We start from the raw sequence: 18,814 nt of genomic DNA, 5'->3' as shown, positions 1-18,814 counted from the left end.
AAAGGACTAGCTCAAGAACTATGTTGCAACATTGGTGTAGTGAAGCCTATTCTCTGCTAAAAAAATTATTCAAATTCATTTTTGTCATTACCCCAAACCAATCCCAATTAATGGCTTATGGGATCAAATGAATGATATCCTCCAAAAGTTGGTGCTTCATTCGGTAATAACATGTTCCCAAATACAACAGGTTTCTGGTTTAAGGGTTTTTTTTTTCATTCCTCATTATTTAAAGACACATGATTTTTTTTTCTTTCTTAACCCATGAAGTTTGTAAATCCATCAATTTTCTTGTTGCAAAGATTATAAGCACTACTTTAAACTCATATTGTACTAAGTCGCACTACATTCACTTTGTTAAACCCAACAATGTTAAGCTAATGATTTTTTAGAATAAAAATGTTTTGCAGAAACTGCAATGTGGGGGTAAGACTTCTTGCCTTTTTGTTCTATCTTTCAACCATGTAGTTAGTACTATATTTGAAGTTTTAACCTGCGATTGTGTGAGTATATGTTGAATACATGCTATATCCGATTGAATGGACTTATGGACATAATCAAGATCTATTGAGCTCTTTATAATATGTAATTAGATATAGTATGATATAGTATATGTTGATTACATACTATAATTGAAGTTTTAACTTGCGACACATGGTTATTTCAAGAAATGTTGATTATATCACAATTATTTACACAACCTTTTCTTTGCTTAAATTCTTGTTTAAGAATAGGGTTAGTCTATTAGGGTTAGAGATTGCCACTCAAGGGCATAAAAGTGTATTCTGTTGTTGCTCTTATGTCGAGCATGGATTATATAGTAGTTAATTAAGGTAAACTCCTAATTATATGATTAAATATTATCCCTTAGGATCTAAGATATAAGATAAAGGCACTAATTGTGTAGTCGGACACAATCTATGCTTTGGGTCATGCCAATCAACATCCAAACCATTAGGTTAGATAATGACTTGGTTTGTTGGGCTTGACTCAATAGAGACCAGAGGGTACAATTCTAAACATAGTACAACTTTTAAAAATTAAAATTTTTCATTAAAAAAATGCTACCATGGCTTATCCTTATTTTTGTTTCTTTTAACTTCTATAACCTTTCATTCGTATGAGTCATGTTGCATATATAGTATATTATTTGAGCTTACAAAAAGAACCCTAGTGTTGGGTGCCTAAATCTCTTTTTCTGGGTGGGAACTGAGATTTCTTGTGATTGATTGTAAGAATTCTATATGCATAGTAAAAATCTAATTTGAGTTTTGGATTAGGCAATTGGATTAACTTTTCTAGTGATAGAGAGTGAAGCAGTATAAAAATGTTATGTACTTTTTCTCTTGATCTTATATTTCTTTCTCATTCTAGTCTTAGTCAATTTATTAAAGGTTCAATAAAATATCTTTTTTAAAGAAAGAACTTTAACAAGGATGTTCTGGGTTTAGGGTGTGGGACATATCTGCTTGGAATGACTTGTTAGGAAATAGGATGGGACTAAAACACAATACTTGTCTTTAGCTCTCGGAAAATCTTTATTAATGTATCACAAACATATTATACAAGTGAAATTGACATTATATCCAATCTAAAATCTCACAGTGTTAGGTATATTGGTATTCCCACATATGTTAGTCAACTTGTCTTTTTTTACTCAATGAGACTTCTTCTCTCACACTTGTCATTCATTTTTTATATTGAGAATTTTGATCTTCTACAACACCATGAATGGGATGACATTCATTTTGCACCAGATTACGACGGTTGGGATTAATTAGATGAATTTTGGGAATTTAAGGCTACTTATGACTAGATTCTGAGAACCCAAAATGCAAGTGTATTTTTCATGTCTATTTTTAATTTTATTTTTATATTAGAGAGAGTTGGAGGGTTGAGCCAATCTCATAAGTCACATGGATAAAAAAAAATCTCAAATCACAACAACCTCGCATGTAACGTCTTGTGGTTTTGTTGACTTGACATTTATTTATCTTGAAGCAACTAATGAAGATTAATTAAAAGACTTGAGTGTGGTTGAACCAAAAAAGATATTGTTAACCCAATAATTTATACACTTCTTAATTTATTTAATACCTACTGTATTTTTATTTAATTAAAACTTATAATTCATTTTAAAATAGTTATTTAATTAACAGCTCTGTACACTTTGCCAAACCCTCCACTTCCTAGAACCTCCTCCTCAGAGAAACCCCTTGATCCTATGTAGAGCTCAGCGTAGCTGAAAATCCTTGGATGATTAATGTTGCTGTCCTTTCCAATCATGGAAGATAGTTGCACACCCTCCATGTCATGAAACACAACACAAGAACTCTTGATCTGCTTGGTTTTTCTTCTTGTCCCATGTTGGCATAGGTTGTTCCACCACTTTGTCTCACACAACCTGGTCAAAGAACCATGAAGAAGGGTAGCAACAACATGGCCTCCACAACATGCACCTTGAGGGTGTTGTTTTCAGGACTTAACTTTTTTTTGTGACCCTTTAATAATTGTTTGTGGAGTTGCATGAAGTGGCTCTAGTTTATCATAATCTGAGGGCATGATAAGGCACAGGTGAGTGAGCTGCATAGTTTTTGTGTTGTGATAATGAATTAATATTGAAAGCAAAAGCAATTAGGACATGGAGATGATGATGACAATGAATTATGTTATGGCATTAATGTTAATGGTGTGAATATGATGAAATTAAAGATATTGGAAGTTCGGGTATTTGATGAAGATAGCAATGACACTACATCCAATCTAAAATCTCATAGCGTTAGGTATATTGGTATTCCCACATATGTTAGTCAACTTGTCTTTTTTTACTCAAGGAGACTTCTTCTCTCACACTAGTCATTCATTTTTTGTATTGAGAATTTTGGTTTTCTACAACACCATGAATGGGATGACATTCATTTTGCACCAGATTACGACGGTTGGGATCAATTAGATGAATCTTGGGAATTTAAGGCTATTTATGACTAGATTATGAGAACCCAAAATGCAAGTGTATTTTTCATGTCTATTTTTAATTTTATTTTTATTTTAGAGAGTTGGAGGGTTGAGCCAATCTCATAAGTCACAAATGGATTTAAAAAAATCTCAAATAACAACAACCTCGCATGTAAGGTCTTGTGGTTTTGTGTTAAATATAAATTGACTTGACATTTATTTATTTTGAAGCAACTAATGAAGATTAATTAAAAAACTTGAGTGATCCCATTACTTTCCTCGTTTAGAGATTTAGGGAGAATGTCGTTGAACCAAAAAAGATATTGTTAACCCAATAATATATACACTTCTTAATTTATTTAATACCTACTGTATTTTTATTTAATTAAAACTTATAATTCATTTTAAAATAGTTATTTAATTAACAAAGAATTATCATAAATAACAGTCAACATGAAAGTGCGAACAGATACTTTTCAAAAAATTCAAGTATACTTTTCTTCATTAATACATTAAGACATTATATGAAGAGCGAATTTTAGAATTAGTGTAATATGAAATGTTTCAATCTATGACTTATGGAAGGAATAACTTTGTCTAAATAGGTCGAACCTGTTTTATAAAATTAAAGATTAATTCTAGTCTATTATTTATTAAAAACTTTGTTTGGTCCAAGGAGAAAGATAGAATACATTTTTATACTTAAGATTAGGAGATCTCTAATCCTAAGAGAATGCGAACAAGTTGCATCTAATCGGTTATTGATGCTTTTTTTTTTTTTTTTGAAGTGTATTCTTTTCAACATTTGATGTACTGATTGAAGTTGTGTCCAGTATTGTGCACAAAAGTAATGATGCGATTAATAATCGTGTCCACACTTCTCCAGACTCAGTACTTGATGCTTGACCACTAAAAAAGTGAATGAAACCTCTTTCAAAGGGAAAACCAACTAAAAAGAATAAGCGAGAAAATATAAAATCTTATAAAGCAAAACCAAAATTTGATATTAACAAAATGAATGTCCACAGAGATATGTACATTTGGCCAAAATTGGCATGCAAAGACATCACAATAAGGACTGGAATTCCAATTAGGTTAACACCTATCCATTATTTATCATTTGAAGAACACCCGAATATCATTAATAATAAAGAAGATTACAAAGCATGCATGGGATGACAAACCAAACCCATGAACAGTTATTTGATCCTAAAGTTTGGGAGATCAGCATTTCTAATTTTGGAAAAATTCTCCACTAATCAATTGCAAGAATCGACAAACTTTGATGAATTGTAATCCTCATGATCTGATGAATATGGAACAAACAATGCTGCAATTCCAATGGTCTTAGTCTGCTAGATGTAGTCCGCATGCATGATCCAGCCACGGGTTTTGAACATCCTCTTGCTTCACCTAACACAATCTTTCCTGAAATAAAATAATAGGCTACGACAGTAACTATTTCCTAAAAAAAATCAAACAATAAGAAAATGCTTAAAGATGCAAAAAGGTCTGAAATTTCGTTATCTTAACTATACAATCAACGTAATCAAGCAATGGGAGATAAAGAACACATTCTCTGAACTATAGGAACATGACTTGCTCGGAGAGTCCCTAGTGGAAAGAGTAATTGAGTCAAGACATTAAGATATTGCGTCAGATAATTAATTAAGGTTATTCTTTTCACTTTTTACCCTAAGTTTCCCGCACAATCGTGCTTGGATCTTCCACTCCTCACACTTGGTTTCAAAAAGAGTGCCTGCATTAGAATTATTATTTGTATACTAACATTTCCCCAGTAGCCAATAAATCTCAAAGGAGTGTATATATATATACTGTGCATTTTTCCCAGTAACCGATGACCTCAAAGGAGTGTTTAGACATATTGCTAAGTTTCTCAAGTTAACAACATACTGCGCATTTCTCCAGTAGTCAAACAGTCTCAAAGGTACTAAAAGTTTTTTTTCTCCAGTAACCTATTGACCTCAAAGGGGTGCTTTTGACACAAATAATACTCCTAAGACAGACAATTATCCAGTAACTAAGTGCAGTGAGTGTCACCATGGAAACCTAAGATTTAACATTTTTTTTAGGTAGATTAGTAATCTTCCCCAAATACCCTAATGTCAAGACTCAATTGTGTAGTGTGTGAAGAGACCCAACAAGCAGTCATGAAAAAAAATAGTACCATCAAATGTGCTCAATACACACCATTACACAGATTGAGATTAATTCACAGTTAAGATATTGAAGTTTCAACCGATAACACATGAATGAAATGCAATGCATCAAATACAACCAAAACAAAAAAGGGAGTGAGTTTAGGTACTACCGGGAAAGTGTGCTCTTTCTCTTCATCACCACCACCTTTATGCAGTGTCTTCTCATTTTATCCTGATGAGTGCAAGGTATCCCTTTTGGCATGCATGCGGGCGTAGCACTTTTCCCTGCAAAATGAGAAAATATTTGATCAATTACACTGATAAAAAAAACTAGCCCATGGAGGAAAAATAATAATCCAATCTCTTGAAAGAAAGAAAACTATGTTCGAGGCATATATAATAAAAACTATAGAGAAATTATAACCCCGAAAGTTAATCTCCCTAACTTTTGCAAGAAAAAAGAAATTATGAAAATATATAGATGGTGTTTGATAGGAAATTCTTTCAAGTTTCTTAGAAATCTTGGATATTAAAAATGGTAAACTCTTATGTTTGGCATAAAATTTTGAAAAAATTATTCACAAAAATCTGAATTTTTATGAATTCATTTAAGTTTCTCACAAAAACTTTTTTATGATGAGTGAAAATTCAAGATTTCCATGAAAGATTTATACATATAAAATCATGTCTCTTATCTTCAGAAATATTTTAGACATACCAAGAAAACATGAATTTCAAGAAATATAATTCTTAAAATACATGATTCCAAACATGAAAAACATTTTGTATGCCAAAACTCTAAATATGTCCCCTAAAGTGAAAAAAAACACAAAGTTTGAAATTGATTAACAAAAGGAATCGGTGTACACTACTCCTATTAATTCCTAGCTACTAAATTCACAACTAATAATGAAACACAAACCAACCACAAAGAACGTGAAAGAATGTGATCCATACTTGGTAACGTGGGCGGCAATGGCTTCCTGACGAAAGGGTGGTTCAAAGGCATCTCAGCAGTCAACCCCTTCTTTGGATCCTTACCGGGACACTTGTCAAGAAAATCTTTTCCTTCTCCCATTTTAGCCTGATGAGTGCAAGGTATTCCTTTTGGCATGCATGCAGGTCTATCAGTTTTTCCTGTAAAATTAGAAATAATTGATGAATTGCATTGATAAAAATAATAATTCACTCTCTTGAAGAAAAGAAAACAATGTTGGAGGAATATATAATAAAACTATAGAAAAATGATAACCCTTAAAATTGATCTCCCTATCTTTTGCAAGAAAGTAATGATAGAACACACTTTTATAATTCTAGACTCACCAATTGATATATACTTGAAGCTAGCAAAGAAGTGAATGAAACCTATTTCTTTAAAAGAAAATATATATAAAAACTTATAGATGGTGATTGGTAGGGAATTCTTTTAAATTTCTTGGAAATCTTGGATTAAAAATGTTAAATTTTTATGTTTGGAATAAAATCTTTAAAAATAATTCACAGAAATATGAATGTCTATGAATTAATGTAAGTTTCAAGCTAAAAAATTTTCAAGAAAAGAGTGAAAATTTAAGATGTTCATGAAGGGATAATTTTTTATTTATAATTATGTCTCTTAATTTAAAAACTATTTTAGATATACCAACAATTTCAAGAAATTAAAACATGATTAATATTCAAGAAAAATAATAGATGATTCCAAACAAAATGAAGGAAATTTAAAACATTGATATAAAAAGATTCCTACTGAATTCAGACCTAATGAAATACAAAAACAAATTAAAGAAGGGGATGGAATGTGATCCATACTTGGTAACGGCTGGGGCAATGGGTTCTTGATGAAAGGGTGATTCAAAAGCATGTGAGCAGTCCACCTCTTGTTTGGATCCTTAACAAGACACTTGCCAAGAAAATCCTTCCCTTGTTGTGATAACTCTTGTGGAATCTTGGGCAATTCTTCTCCTATCCCAATTCGATTCATCAACGTCCAAGTATTCTCGCAGCTTCCAACGTACCACGCGTGTTCTCCTGTGATCATCTCCACGATGGTGCAGCCCAAAGCCCATATATCTACCGGCGACTCGTACACGTTATCGGTCAGCGATTCCGGTGACATATACATCGGCGTGCCCCTGCACACGTACTCTCTATTTATCTCCCCTCTCCTCTTGGCCAGCCCCAAATCCGCGATCTTAACAACACCATTGTCGAAGACAAGAATGTTCTGAGGCTTCACATCGCAGTGGACGTAGCCCTTGGAGTGAATGTGCTTCAGACCCTCCAAGATGGATTTTGTGCATTGTCGAGCGCAAGCCTCCGGGAACCTCCCGCCGTACTTTTTGAGTTGATCGGCGAGGGAACCGCCCGCGGCGTATTCGAGAAAAACGTTGTAGTATCTCTTGCCGTTTTCGACGGTGCAATCGTTGCCGTAACATTTAATGATGTTTGGGGAAGGTCCAAGAATGTCGAGGACGTCCTTCTCGGTTTTGAGCGAATACGAGGTTAGGAAAAGGGAGGATTTGACGGCGGTGGGTGAAGGAAAATTGTGCGTGGAAGGGTTTGTTGGTATGGCTATGTTGACGGTGGCGGCGCTGCCACTACCAAGAGACTCTCCGCGAACCCAATTCTTCTTCATGGACGACGACGACATGGTTGTGTTACGAAAACTGTGTGATCGATGAATGATGCATTGATCGATTGGCGCTTCTCTCTTTTAAAGATAACACCAGTGAATTATCTAAAGTAAAATTGGCGGGAAGCAGGTATAGTTAAGGATGCTTGCCGCGCACGTTTCCTGATTATTGCGCTGTTTCATCGTACACCTGTCCTCATCGTATAACAGTATTTTATTTTTCTTGTTCAGGCGTGCCTTTAGTTATTTTCATTGTTTTCTTCTAAAATAATCAACTCTTAACATAGTATTTTATTTTTCTTATTCAGATTCTATGGAGGGATAAATATAAGTCAACAACAAAAATTTATCTGTCTTTTCATTTTTTTTCTAAGATAAATTTCTAATTTTTTCAAACTCCTTTGAATTATTTTTATATATTTTTCTAATATCTATTGACATATATATTTATTAAAACTAAAACCAAATAATTGATAACATATTAAAAATCTAAAATAATAACAAAATTACTCTTATAAATTATAAAATATGAATTTTAAACCCACTCAAGACACGAGACACAATAGCATAATAACAAAATTAATATACAATTCAACACATAATTGATAAATTACAAAAATATATTAATTTCAGAGTATATGAAATTAATTATTTTTTTCAAACTCCTTTGAATTATTTTTATATATTTTTTCTATTATCTATTGACATATATATTTATTAATTTTAGTACATGAAATCACAATAGCAAGATAAAGATGCGGACACGCCGATAGGGCAACACTTGTGTTTTCACTAATTATTATAATAAGGGATGAAATATGTAATACTCATATTGGTCCAGACGAGTTTAGGAATTCAAGAGTTGAGATCGATAATATTTTCATCCAACATTTCAATTTTAGTTTTTATTTTTCTCTAAATTCTTTTACTTTTTACGATCTTTATTTCTTCTCAAAATCTTACTTTTTCCAATTTTCATTTCTTCTAAAATAATTTTACTATTTCAATCCCTAGTTCTTATTATTATTAAAATTACTATCGAAATTTTTATTAGAACTATTATCAAAATATTATTAGGATTATCATTGGAGTCCATATTATCAAAACTCATGACCTTGTTGTTTATAATTTATTCCAATGATTGATCTTTGATATTGATAGTAGTTTAACACACAAACCCTTGATGAAAAGCCTACGAGGAGGACAAGAGGTCTTCAAAGGAAAAATTGTTTCCTTCTTCAAATATATCTATTGGACACAAATTTCACTCTTAACACATACATACTTATATATCTCTAGAACTACTTTCAACATTTTAAAAGTAAAAGCTTAATTCAAACAACGTAGGCCAGTGCTTTTCAATAACACTTCATGTTTCTAACTTTGAATCCTATACTTTCCTTTAAACACTTCGCGCATAAATATTTTTCTCAAGGTAAATAATAGTCGAGTTATTGTATAATTCACAACTCACAACACAAGTATTGTCACATCAAGTATTAACCAACCAAATCCCATGTTCACAATTTAACATCTCACAATGTTGCAATCCACCATCACACTTTTACGTGTATCTCACAAACTAACGCATGTTTAACTTTACACTTATACTCAATCTCAATAACAATTTTATAATCTGAAAGCAACATATTATCTCACAATTTATCACTTACACACACAATTTCAATCACAATTTTATGATTCAAATATAACAATTATCACGTTAATCTAGTAAATTTTATCCAAAACACAAACACATAAAACAAAAATGCTTCTCACAACATGGAAAGTAAAACCTCTCAAATAATTTCATATAATCATATCAAAATCATATGTCAACAACACGAAAACACTGAGAGTACTCAATTTTATCAACCAATTCGCATCAGGATATCAATTAATCCGTCAAACACAACAATCTCGTAATTATAATCATACACGAAGAATTACAATACAATAAACATCCCAAAATAAATTCTAATTTAATCCTCTAAGGATGCATACACATGTTTACTCTAACCACAATTGCGATAATTTCATCACTTACCTCTTAGCGGGCTCACGTGTGTAGTCTAGAAGTGATAGTGAAATCTCTAGCAGTTCCCTAAGATTTCTCAAATTTTTCTTATAGTTGTTCTACTAGCGTTTCTAAGCGTTAGAGAAAATGAGAAGGGATTGGAGTCTCCATTTTACTGTATCTGTGCGAGAGACATTTCTTTCACTAAATATATTATTTCCCAAATCTCAACGATTGGCATGTGAAATAATAAGTTCTCAACCTGGTATTCAAATTTCACAATGATCCAACGGTTAATAATTTCAAGATCATAGTTTTACTGGGGCTAATTTGGGTGTATGCGGAAAAAAAATGAACTCCGTGCGAGGTATATTTCTCTCACCAAAGAAATTATTTCACAAATCCCAGTGGTGGAGATGTGTGAAAATTAATTTTGAACATGGTATATAAATTTCAATACGATCCAACGATTGATGAGTCCAAGATAATAATTTTACTGAGACAAATTTGAATATATATAGGAAAAAGAATGAATTTTGAGAGAGGAAAAAGGGAATTGAGATGAAGAAAAAGCACAAAGAAATTTAAAAAATAATCTAATATATATGTCTCCATATGTACTCACTTTATTATTTATTCTATTTGATTTTTATTTTATAAAAATAAACTCTATTTTAGTGTCTATCAAATAAATAAATAAAATATTTATATATTTTTTATTTTCTACGAACATATATTTATTTTATTCACCTTAAATCTTTATTTTAATTAATAAAATTATTTCTTTTTATTTATTTAATTAAAAAATCTCATTATTTTGCTAAAACTCTAAAGTCTTTATTAATTTATTTTATAAAAATGAAGTGTTACACAACTCATTATCATTTCCAAATTCCAATTATTTAATCATGTATTAAAAGATTCTAATTATTTAGTCATGTACTAAAATCAATACTATATAATATGATATTGCGAAAAAGAGGGATTGATAGAAACCATAATACACTTATCCACTCAGACATATAGGATCCACAATTAAACAGAAAGAGAATCTGAATGTATAATTATTTAGCAACATATTGCATAACTTGTTTGTATATTTTTTGTGGTAGTATAATATATTTTAAGAGAGATAATCTAATTTCTAAGTGAAGGTAAAATTATCCCATAATGGACAACAAAAGAGTTGTACGCCGGCGTTTAGTAACTAATAAAAGGAAGAAAAAAAAGTGGGTAAACACAAATAGGAAGGACGTGGCAATTCAAATGATGACGAAAACACGAGGACAGTTTTTCACTTGGCTTGTTCGGGTGTGTGTATTATTAATTATATTACTTGGCTTTCCATCAGAACAGAACAGAAGTAGGAAGAGTTAAAGGTTTGATCTTTGAGGTGAAGGTCTATTGGTTTGAGTAGCCAAACCTTAGTTATGGATGTTGAGGTAGAGATTGATCGCTTGCCAATTGACCTGTTGGCTCATATTTTTGTTCTGTTCACTTCCTTCACTGATTTGGCACAGTAAGCACTAAGCATATATGAGTGTTTCATTTCATTGTTTTAATGTATAATTCATTCACCAATCTTTTCATGTGGATGCGGTGTTTGCAACAAGGGCAAGTGGTGTTTGCAAGAAATGGAAACAAGGGGTGAAGGAGTCTCTTGCTCGGAGACACAATCTCAGCTTTGCCGGTTGGAAGATGGATGATGACTCCACTTCTCGCCTTGTTTTTCATGCCTACAACCTCACTAAACTAGACATGTATGCTGTTGTAACAATAGTTTATGGCAAACCGAAAAAATTACTGGCTGAGTCGTGAACAATGTGGCTTTCTTTAAGACGTTTCGTGACATTGTCAAAAATTGTGCAAGCAAACTATCAACCACGAAGTCCCTGGGATAAAACAACCCAGATCATTGTATAAGATTTCCACTGCACTGAGGGAACCTTTCTAGAATTACACCCTCTTGTATGACTTGAAAAGTCACTCTAAAGCCATCTAAAAATATGACTTGAAAAGCCACTATTATAGTCAACCAAAAATATGACTTAAAAAGTCACTCTTATAACCAACTGAAAAATATGACTTGAAAAGTCACTATTATAGCCAACCGAAAAATATGACTTAAAAAGTCACTCTTATAGCCAACCGAAATTTTAGAGCGAAAGAAAGAAAGATAGAGAAGTTTGCCGGAAATGCATCGGCTGAAATATGGGAGGGAGAAAGAAAAGTTGAGGAAATGCTTCTCAACTGGGACAAGGAAAAAAGAATAAATGAGCTCTCTATATATAGGGAGTGAAACACTATTCAAGTGTTTATGCAGAGCGATGTGGGACTTGAAGCCTTTTTTTTTTCAAACTTTCATCCACATTCTCCTTTGTTCTAACAATCCCCCACTTGAAATTTGAAAAGAAGATTTTCGAGGATTTCATAAAATTGTGCATAAACAAAGGTATCATACAACTTGAACCTTTGCATAGTGAGTAAAATTTAGATTTTACTAGAGTGACTTGAAGTCTTGAACTTTATCTCCGACATCAAACCACACACAACCTTTTCATAGGTGTATTCTATAAAGCCCGTGCGTTAAAGGTCATGCATGTCTATCCCAATATAGTAAACGCTCTAGAAATTTTTGCCCAAAATTTCATATGAAGCGGCCCCCACTTCAACATTCACATAGGTGAGTCTATCAAGAGTACTCATGTAGCCTAGGTACTCCACTCAACATAGAGTATAGATCTCATTAAGAATTACGAATTTTTTTTTTCATAACTCATCCTCTTGTTACTTCAGGAATCATGTTGCTTTCACTTATAACAACATGTTCATCTCATATCACTTCATAACTTGTTATTATCCATTGAACCTAGTTTTTAGGATCTCCAATCATTTAGGTCGGTTTACCATCATGAATGATCATCGCAGTAAGGGCAATAGTCCCATTCTTTTAGAAGTGTTATGGACTTTCTCTCTAGCTAATCTTTTCGTCAAAGGATCTGCTAAATTATCATCAGTGCGTACGTGATCCACTCTAACAGCTCCTGTTGAGAGTAATTCTCTAACAATGTTGTGCTTACGACGTATCTGTCGTTTCTTACCATTGTAATAATGGTTCTCAATTTTTGCAATAGCCGCGGTATTATCGCAATGGATCAACACAACTGGTATCGGTCTTTCCCATAACAGAATCTCTGCAAGTAAGCTTCTTAGCCAACTTGCTTCCTCACTAGTAGTTGCTAGTGCTATCATCTCATATTCCATAGTGGACTGAGCTAAGATAGTTTGTTTCTTTGACTTCCAAGAAACAGCCCCACCAGTTATGCTAAATATATAGTCGTTGGTTGCTTTGGAATCATATGAAAGAGTGTTCCAATCTGCATCGCTATATCCTTCAAGTACAGTGGGAAACCTTTTATAATGTAATCCAAGGTTTATGGTTCTTTTAAGGTACCTCATTACCCTTTCAATAGTGTGCCAGTGCTCCATACTAGGTCTACTGGTAAACCTGCATAATAATCCCACAACATAGGCTATGTCGGGTCTAGTACAATCAGTGGCATACCTAAGGCTGCCAATGATACTTGCGTACTCAGTTTGTCGTATACCTTCACCAGTGTTCTTAAACAGTTTTACACTTGGATCATATGGTGTACTAGCAGGTTTAAAGTCAAAGTAATCATATTTCTTTAAGATCTTCTCAATGTAGTGAGATTGATCCAGAGAAATTCCCTCTTTTGACCTAGTAATCTTAATACCAAGGATTACACTTGTTTCTCCGAGGTCTTTCATATCAAAGTTGTTACACAACAACGATTTCACATCGTTCACTACATGAATATTTGAACCAAATATGAGAAGGTCATTGACATATACACATATTATAGTGCAAATATTATTTACAGATTTGTAGTAAATGCATTTGTCACTTTCATTCACCTTAAACCCATTCGAGACTATTAAGTTATCAAAATTTTCATGTCACTGCTTAGGTGCTTGTTTTAGACCATACAAAGATTTATCTAACTTGCAGACTTTATCTTCTTGTCCATGAATCCCAAACCCTTCATGTTGCTCCATATAGATTTCCTCTTCCAATTCACCATTTAAAAAAGCAGTTTTAACATCCATTTGGTGTACCCCTAGACTGTAAATAGCAATAAGAGATATTAGCACCCCGAATGTTATTCTAGTAACTGGTGAAAAGGTGTTGAAGAAATCCACATTCTCTCTTTGCCTAAAACCCTTGGCTACAAGGCTACAAGGCGAGCCTTGTATTTATCCACAGTACCATCAGGTTTTAGTTTCTTTTTCAAGATCCATTTACAACCAATTGGTTTGCAACCAGGAGGCAAGTCTACTAAATGTCAGGTCTTGTTAGATTCTAAAGAATCAATCTCATCATTAATGGCTTCTTGCCACAAGTCAGCATCCAAAGAAGACAAAGCTTCTTGAAGGTTTGATGGATCCTCCTCTAATGTATAGGCCATATAATCGGGCCCATAATCTTTAGCAATTTTTGCTCTCTTACCTCTTCGAGGCTCTATATCTGGTTCAGGTTGTGCAAGATTTTCACTACTAATAGCAGGAAGATAACTGGATGAAGTACCCCCACTATTCCTTAATTTAAAAAGAAATTTATTTTCATAAAAATCAGCATCATTTGACTCTATGATCACTTTTGCATTTAGGTCATAAAACCTATACGCTTTGCTATTAATAGCATAACCAATGAACACACATTCATAGGCTCTACTTGCAAGTTTAACCCTCTTGGGGTTTGGGATCCTTACATAGGCCAGACATCCCCAAGTTCTCAAATAAGACAAATTTGGTTGTCTTTTCTTTAATATCTCATAGAGAGATGTCTTGCTTTTTGATTTGGGGATTCTATTTAGCACATAACAAACAATTAATAAAATTTCGCCCCACTAAAAAGATGTTGCACTAGAACTCAACATAGTAGCTACAACTAATTCTGTAAAAGTTATGTTCTTTCTTTCAACTTTACCGTTCATTTCAGGTGAATATGAAGCAGTCGTCTCATGTATGATTCCATGCAAATTATAAAACTCATTAAACAAACTGGAATCATACTCTGTGCCTCTATCACTTCGAAGTTTCTTAATTTTCTTATTGAATTGATTTTCAATTTCTGTTACATATAACTTAAACATGTCAAGCACTTCACTTTTATTTTTCATAAGATATACATATGTATAATCAGAGCAGTCATCAATAAAAGTAATAAAATATCGTTTTCCATTTCTGGTCAATGTTCCATCAAATTCACATATATCAGAATGTATTAAATCCAATGACTCAGATTCTTTAACTACTGATTTATGTGATTTCTTAGTTATTTTAGATTGACTGCAAGAAAAAAAAAACACATTTTTCAAAGTGATTTGAAGATAGCTTTGGAATAAAACCTAAGTTACTCATGTTAGATATGCAACAACTATTTATATGACAAAGTCTAGAATGCCAAATATTAAAATCACACAACATGTAAGCAGAAGGAGAAACTTTATTAATATCAAGATTCAATTTGAACATGCCATTAGTGGCGTACCCTTTCCCTATAAATACCTCATTCTTGGTCAAAGTAAATAAATCTGCACCTATGGTCTGAGTAAACCCAGCCTTGTTTAAAAGAAAACCAGAAACCAGATTCTTTCTCATATCTGGAGTATGCATCACATCTTTGAGAATCAAAGTCTTTCCAGAGGTAAGCTTCAGTTCAACATCTCCAGTTCCAGCAATAGTAGTGGTGTGGGAATCACCCAGCAACACTTTCTTATTTTCAACATTCGTGTATGTTTTAAACATAGCACGATCATAGAAGACATGGCGGGAGCCGCCAGTGTCTACCCACCATCCATCTGATCCTCCAATCATATTGATCTCAGTTATCACAGCTATGTATGACTCTTGAGCAATTTTCTGTATCTCAAGGGATTGAGACTCTACTGATTTATCATCAGTCATTTGATACTTGAGGTAGCGGCTAAGAACATACTTTTTAGTCCCAACTTCCTCAGTATCATACTTTTCTTCCAGAGCCAGCCAAACTAATTTGGCAGACTTATATGGGCTATAATAATCATAGAGATCATCAGCTAACCCATTCAGAATGAAATTCTTGCATAGGTAATCATTTTCATTCCAAAGAGCTAATTCCATATTCATTTTATCCTTCACTTCCTTCTCAGCATCTTTAGGCATCACTGGAATATCAGTGTTCAAAACATAGGCAACTTTTCTCATAGAAAACATCATCTTTTGTTGCCAACGTTTGAAATGATACCCTCCAAACCTAAAAGGTTTGTTGAGGTCATTGTTGTTCAAGCCAGTAATATCTACGGTAGCCATAGCAAAGCCGAAATCGTCTTAAAATTGTTGTAAAAATAGTTTATGGCAAACCAAAAAAATTACAGGCTGAGTCGCGAACAATGTGGCTTTCTTTAAGACGTTTCGTGGCACTGCCAAAAATTATGCAAGCAGACTATCAACCACGAAGTCCCCAGGATAAAACAGCCCAGATCACTGTATAAGATTCCCACTACACTGAGGGAATCTTTCTAGAATTACACCCTCTTGTATGACTTGAAAAGTCACTCTAAAGCCACCTGAAAATATGAATTGAAAAGTCACTATTATAGTCGACCAAAAATATGACTTAAAAAGTCACTCTTATAGCAAACCGAAAAATATGACTTGAAAAGTCATTATTATAGCCAATTGAAATTTTAGAGCGACAGAAAGAAAGAGGGAGAAGTTTGCCGGAAATGCATCGGTTGAAATATGAGAGGGAGAAAGAAAAGTTGAGGAAACGCTTCTCAATTGGAACAAGGAAAAAAGAAGAAAAGAGCTCTCTATATATAGGGAGTGAAACACTATTCAAGTGTTTATCAAGAACGATGTGGGACTTGAAGCTTTTTTTTTTCTTTCTTTTTTTTTTCAAATGTCATCCACATTCTCCTTTGTTCTAACATATGCATATATATATTATATTCCTTTCTTTCTTTCTTTCTTTTTTCTTTTTCAGACCCTCAATTCCTTTCTGTTCTATAAGGATGGTAAAATGTTTCCGATATCTTCCCTTTGATGTTGATGGTCTTTTTTAAACATCAAAGTAAACTTTCTGTATTGATTTCCTGAGCTTTGGAGATGGATTGTGATTAAGTTTATAAATTTTGATTGTACGAGGAGTTGAATTGGCAATTACCTCTGGTGACTGGTAGTATTTGGAGAAGGTTGATAACATGCTTATTTAGGGATAGATGGATAACATGATGCTTTGTTTGAAAGCATAGGCTTTCACTGTGACTGTTTAGTGATATAAATTGCAACTGAATTGTGTAAATACGTAAAATGGTAATAAGAGAAATGGGATTCTGCTAGATTTTTGAACTCTTGAGTAAAAGTCGTATTTGTGTTTTATTTGAATCTGCACCATTTGCCTTAAGCCATATCTCTAACCTTTTTTCTCCATATATGTGGTGGCATTGTGGGAGGGTTAGGGTAATAGAACAGTAGTCATTTTACTTTATTTTCTCTTTCGTATTAAGTTTTCTGATATGGAGATGCCTATATTGAATAGGAGTGAGGGATGTTTCGTACAATTGCAAATAGTGATTAAAAAGATTAGATTATGTATGTTAGGTGTGCCATTGACTTTGATACTTCAAATTTTTCACCTGATAAAAGCAATAGTTGAGTTTGATAATTTATCACCAGTTATAGGCTGTCGAGTTGTCATGATGTCAAGAATGTAGATCTAAGATGAACAACATTTATTGTCTTTTGTATCTGCAGACCGAGGAGCCGTTGGGGTTGCCAAATAACTGATGCTGGACTTCTTAGAATATCTTTTGCTAACTGTATCAGCAATCTCACATCTATATCATTGTGGGGGTTTGACTGGCATCACAGATGAAGGTGTTGTTCAATTGGTATGCCATTGTTCTGCTTTTGTAACTTAAAATGTTTGGGGTGTGGGACATATCTGCTTGCTTGGAATGACTTGTTAGGAAATAACATGGGACTAAAACACAACACTTGTCTTCAGCTCCCAGAAAATTTTTATTAATGTGTCACAAACATATTATATAACTGAAATTGACATTACATCCAACCTAAAATCTCATAGCGTTAGGTATATTGGTATTCCCACATATGTTACTCAACTTGTCATTTTTTATTGTATGAGATTTACAACAAATTGTGCCTAATTAATTGATTTAGACTGTTGATTTTTTAAAATACATTATGTATATGTCTGATATTTTGTATCATTCAAAATTTATTGGTAGAAACATGTAATTGTAAGATAAATATATTTAAAAAAGAAATTCTCTCACAACTCATTATAAACATCACTCCTCATCTTTTAAGACTTGGTGATTTCTTTAGAATAAATTAAAATCCACTTCTCCAATGGGAATAAATTGGTTGGAATAATGCTCAAAATATGCATATAAGAATAATTTTTGATGGCATATTTTCACAGAACTAACACAAATGCAGGAATGGTATTTAGTTTATTATTTTTTGAATATAATATTATGTGTTATTTTTAAAAATTGGTTATAAAAAGTTTTATTTTATCGAAAAATAATGAGAGAAATCATTGCTCTTTGGGGAAAAGGTTTTGTTTTGACCTCAAATCTTCTGACATCCTTAAGATTTTTGTATTTGGCATATTGTCGACTTTTGTACGTGGTGACCATCATAATTTTATCCTAATAAAAGACTCTCAAATGAGTTGAAAGAAAAGAATACTCATAAATAACTAATGATCTTATTCCTAAAATATGTCAAACTTTGTGGCGATCGGAGCATGATTGTTAGTATTTTTTTAAAAAAATATCTCTTCCTTATTTTTTTTCTCAAATAAATAATGAAAATAATAGTTTGTACTTTGTTTAAAGATTAGATCTTGATTACTATTTGAATTTGATTATTGACAATTTTTTGTTAAATTTTACTCACACTACCTAATCAAATTCTAAATTAATCAATGATTGATTTTCCTTAACGTGT

General features: G+C 32.8%; 1 protein-coding gene and 1 pseudogene across 1 annotated transcript; one reads left to right on the top strand and one right to left on the bottom strand.

Annotated features, from left to right (window-relative positions):
• Positions 1-2,148: 2,148 nt before the first annotated feature.
• LOC114405147 (mitogen-activated protein kinase kinase kinase 18-like) lies at positions 2,149-7,767 on the bottom strand. The gene is made up of 4 exons (XM_028367792.1): positions 6,927-7,767; positions 6,075-6,254; positions 5,288-5,402; positions 2,149-2,404 (listed from the first exon to the last, which is right to left on the bottom strand). Exons 1-4 carry the CDS (start codon positions 7,765-7,767, stop codon positions 2,149-2,151), a joined length of 1,392 nt encoding a protein of 463 aa, XP_028223593.1.
• A 3,429-nt stretch (positions 7,768-11,196) lies between these two features.
• Positions 11,197-17,754, top strand: LOC114405146 (annotated as a pseudogene).
• Positions 17,755-18,814: the final 1,060 nt, after the last annotated feature.

Source organism: Glycine soja, chromosome 3 (assembly GCF_004193775.1).
Source record: "Glycine soja cultivar W05 chromosome 3, ASM419377v2, whole genome shotgun sequence".
NCBI classification, from domain to species: Eukaryota; Viridiplantae; Streptophyta; class Magnoliopsida; order Fabales; family Fabaceae; genus Glycine; species Glycine soja.
This window is presented reverse-complemented; position numbering and strand designations above follow the sequence as displayed.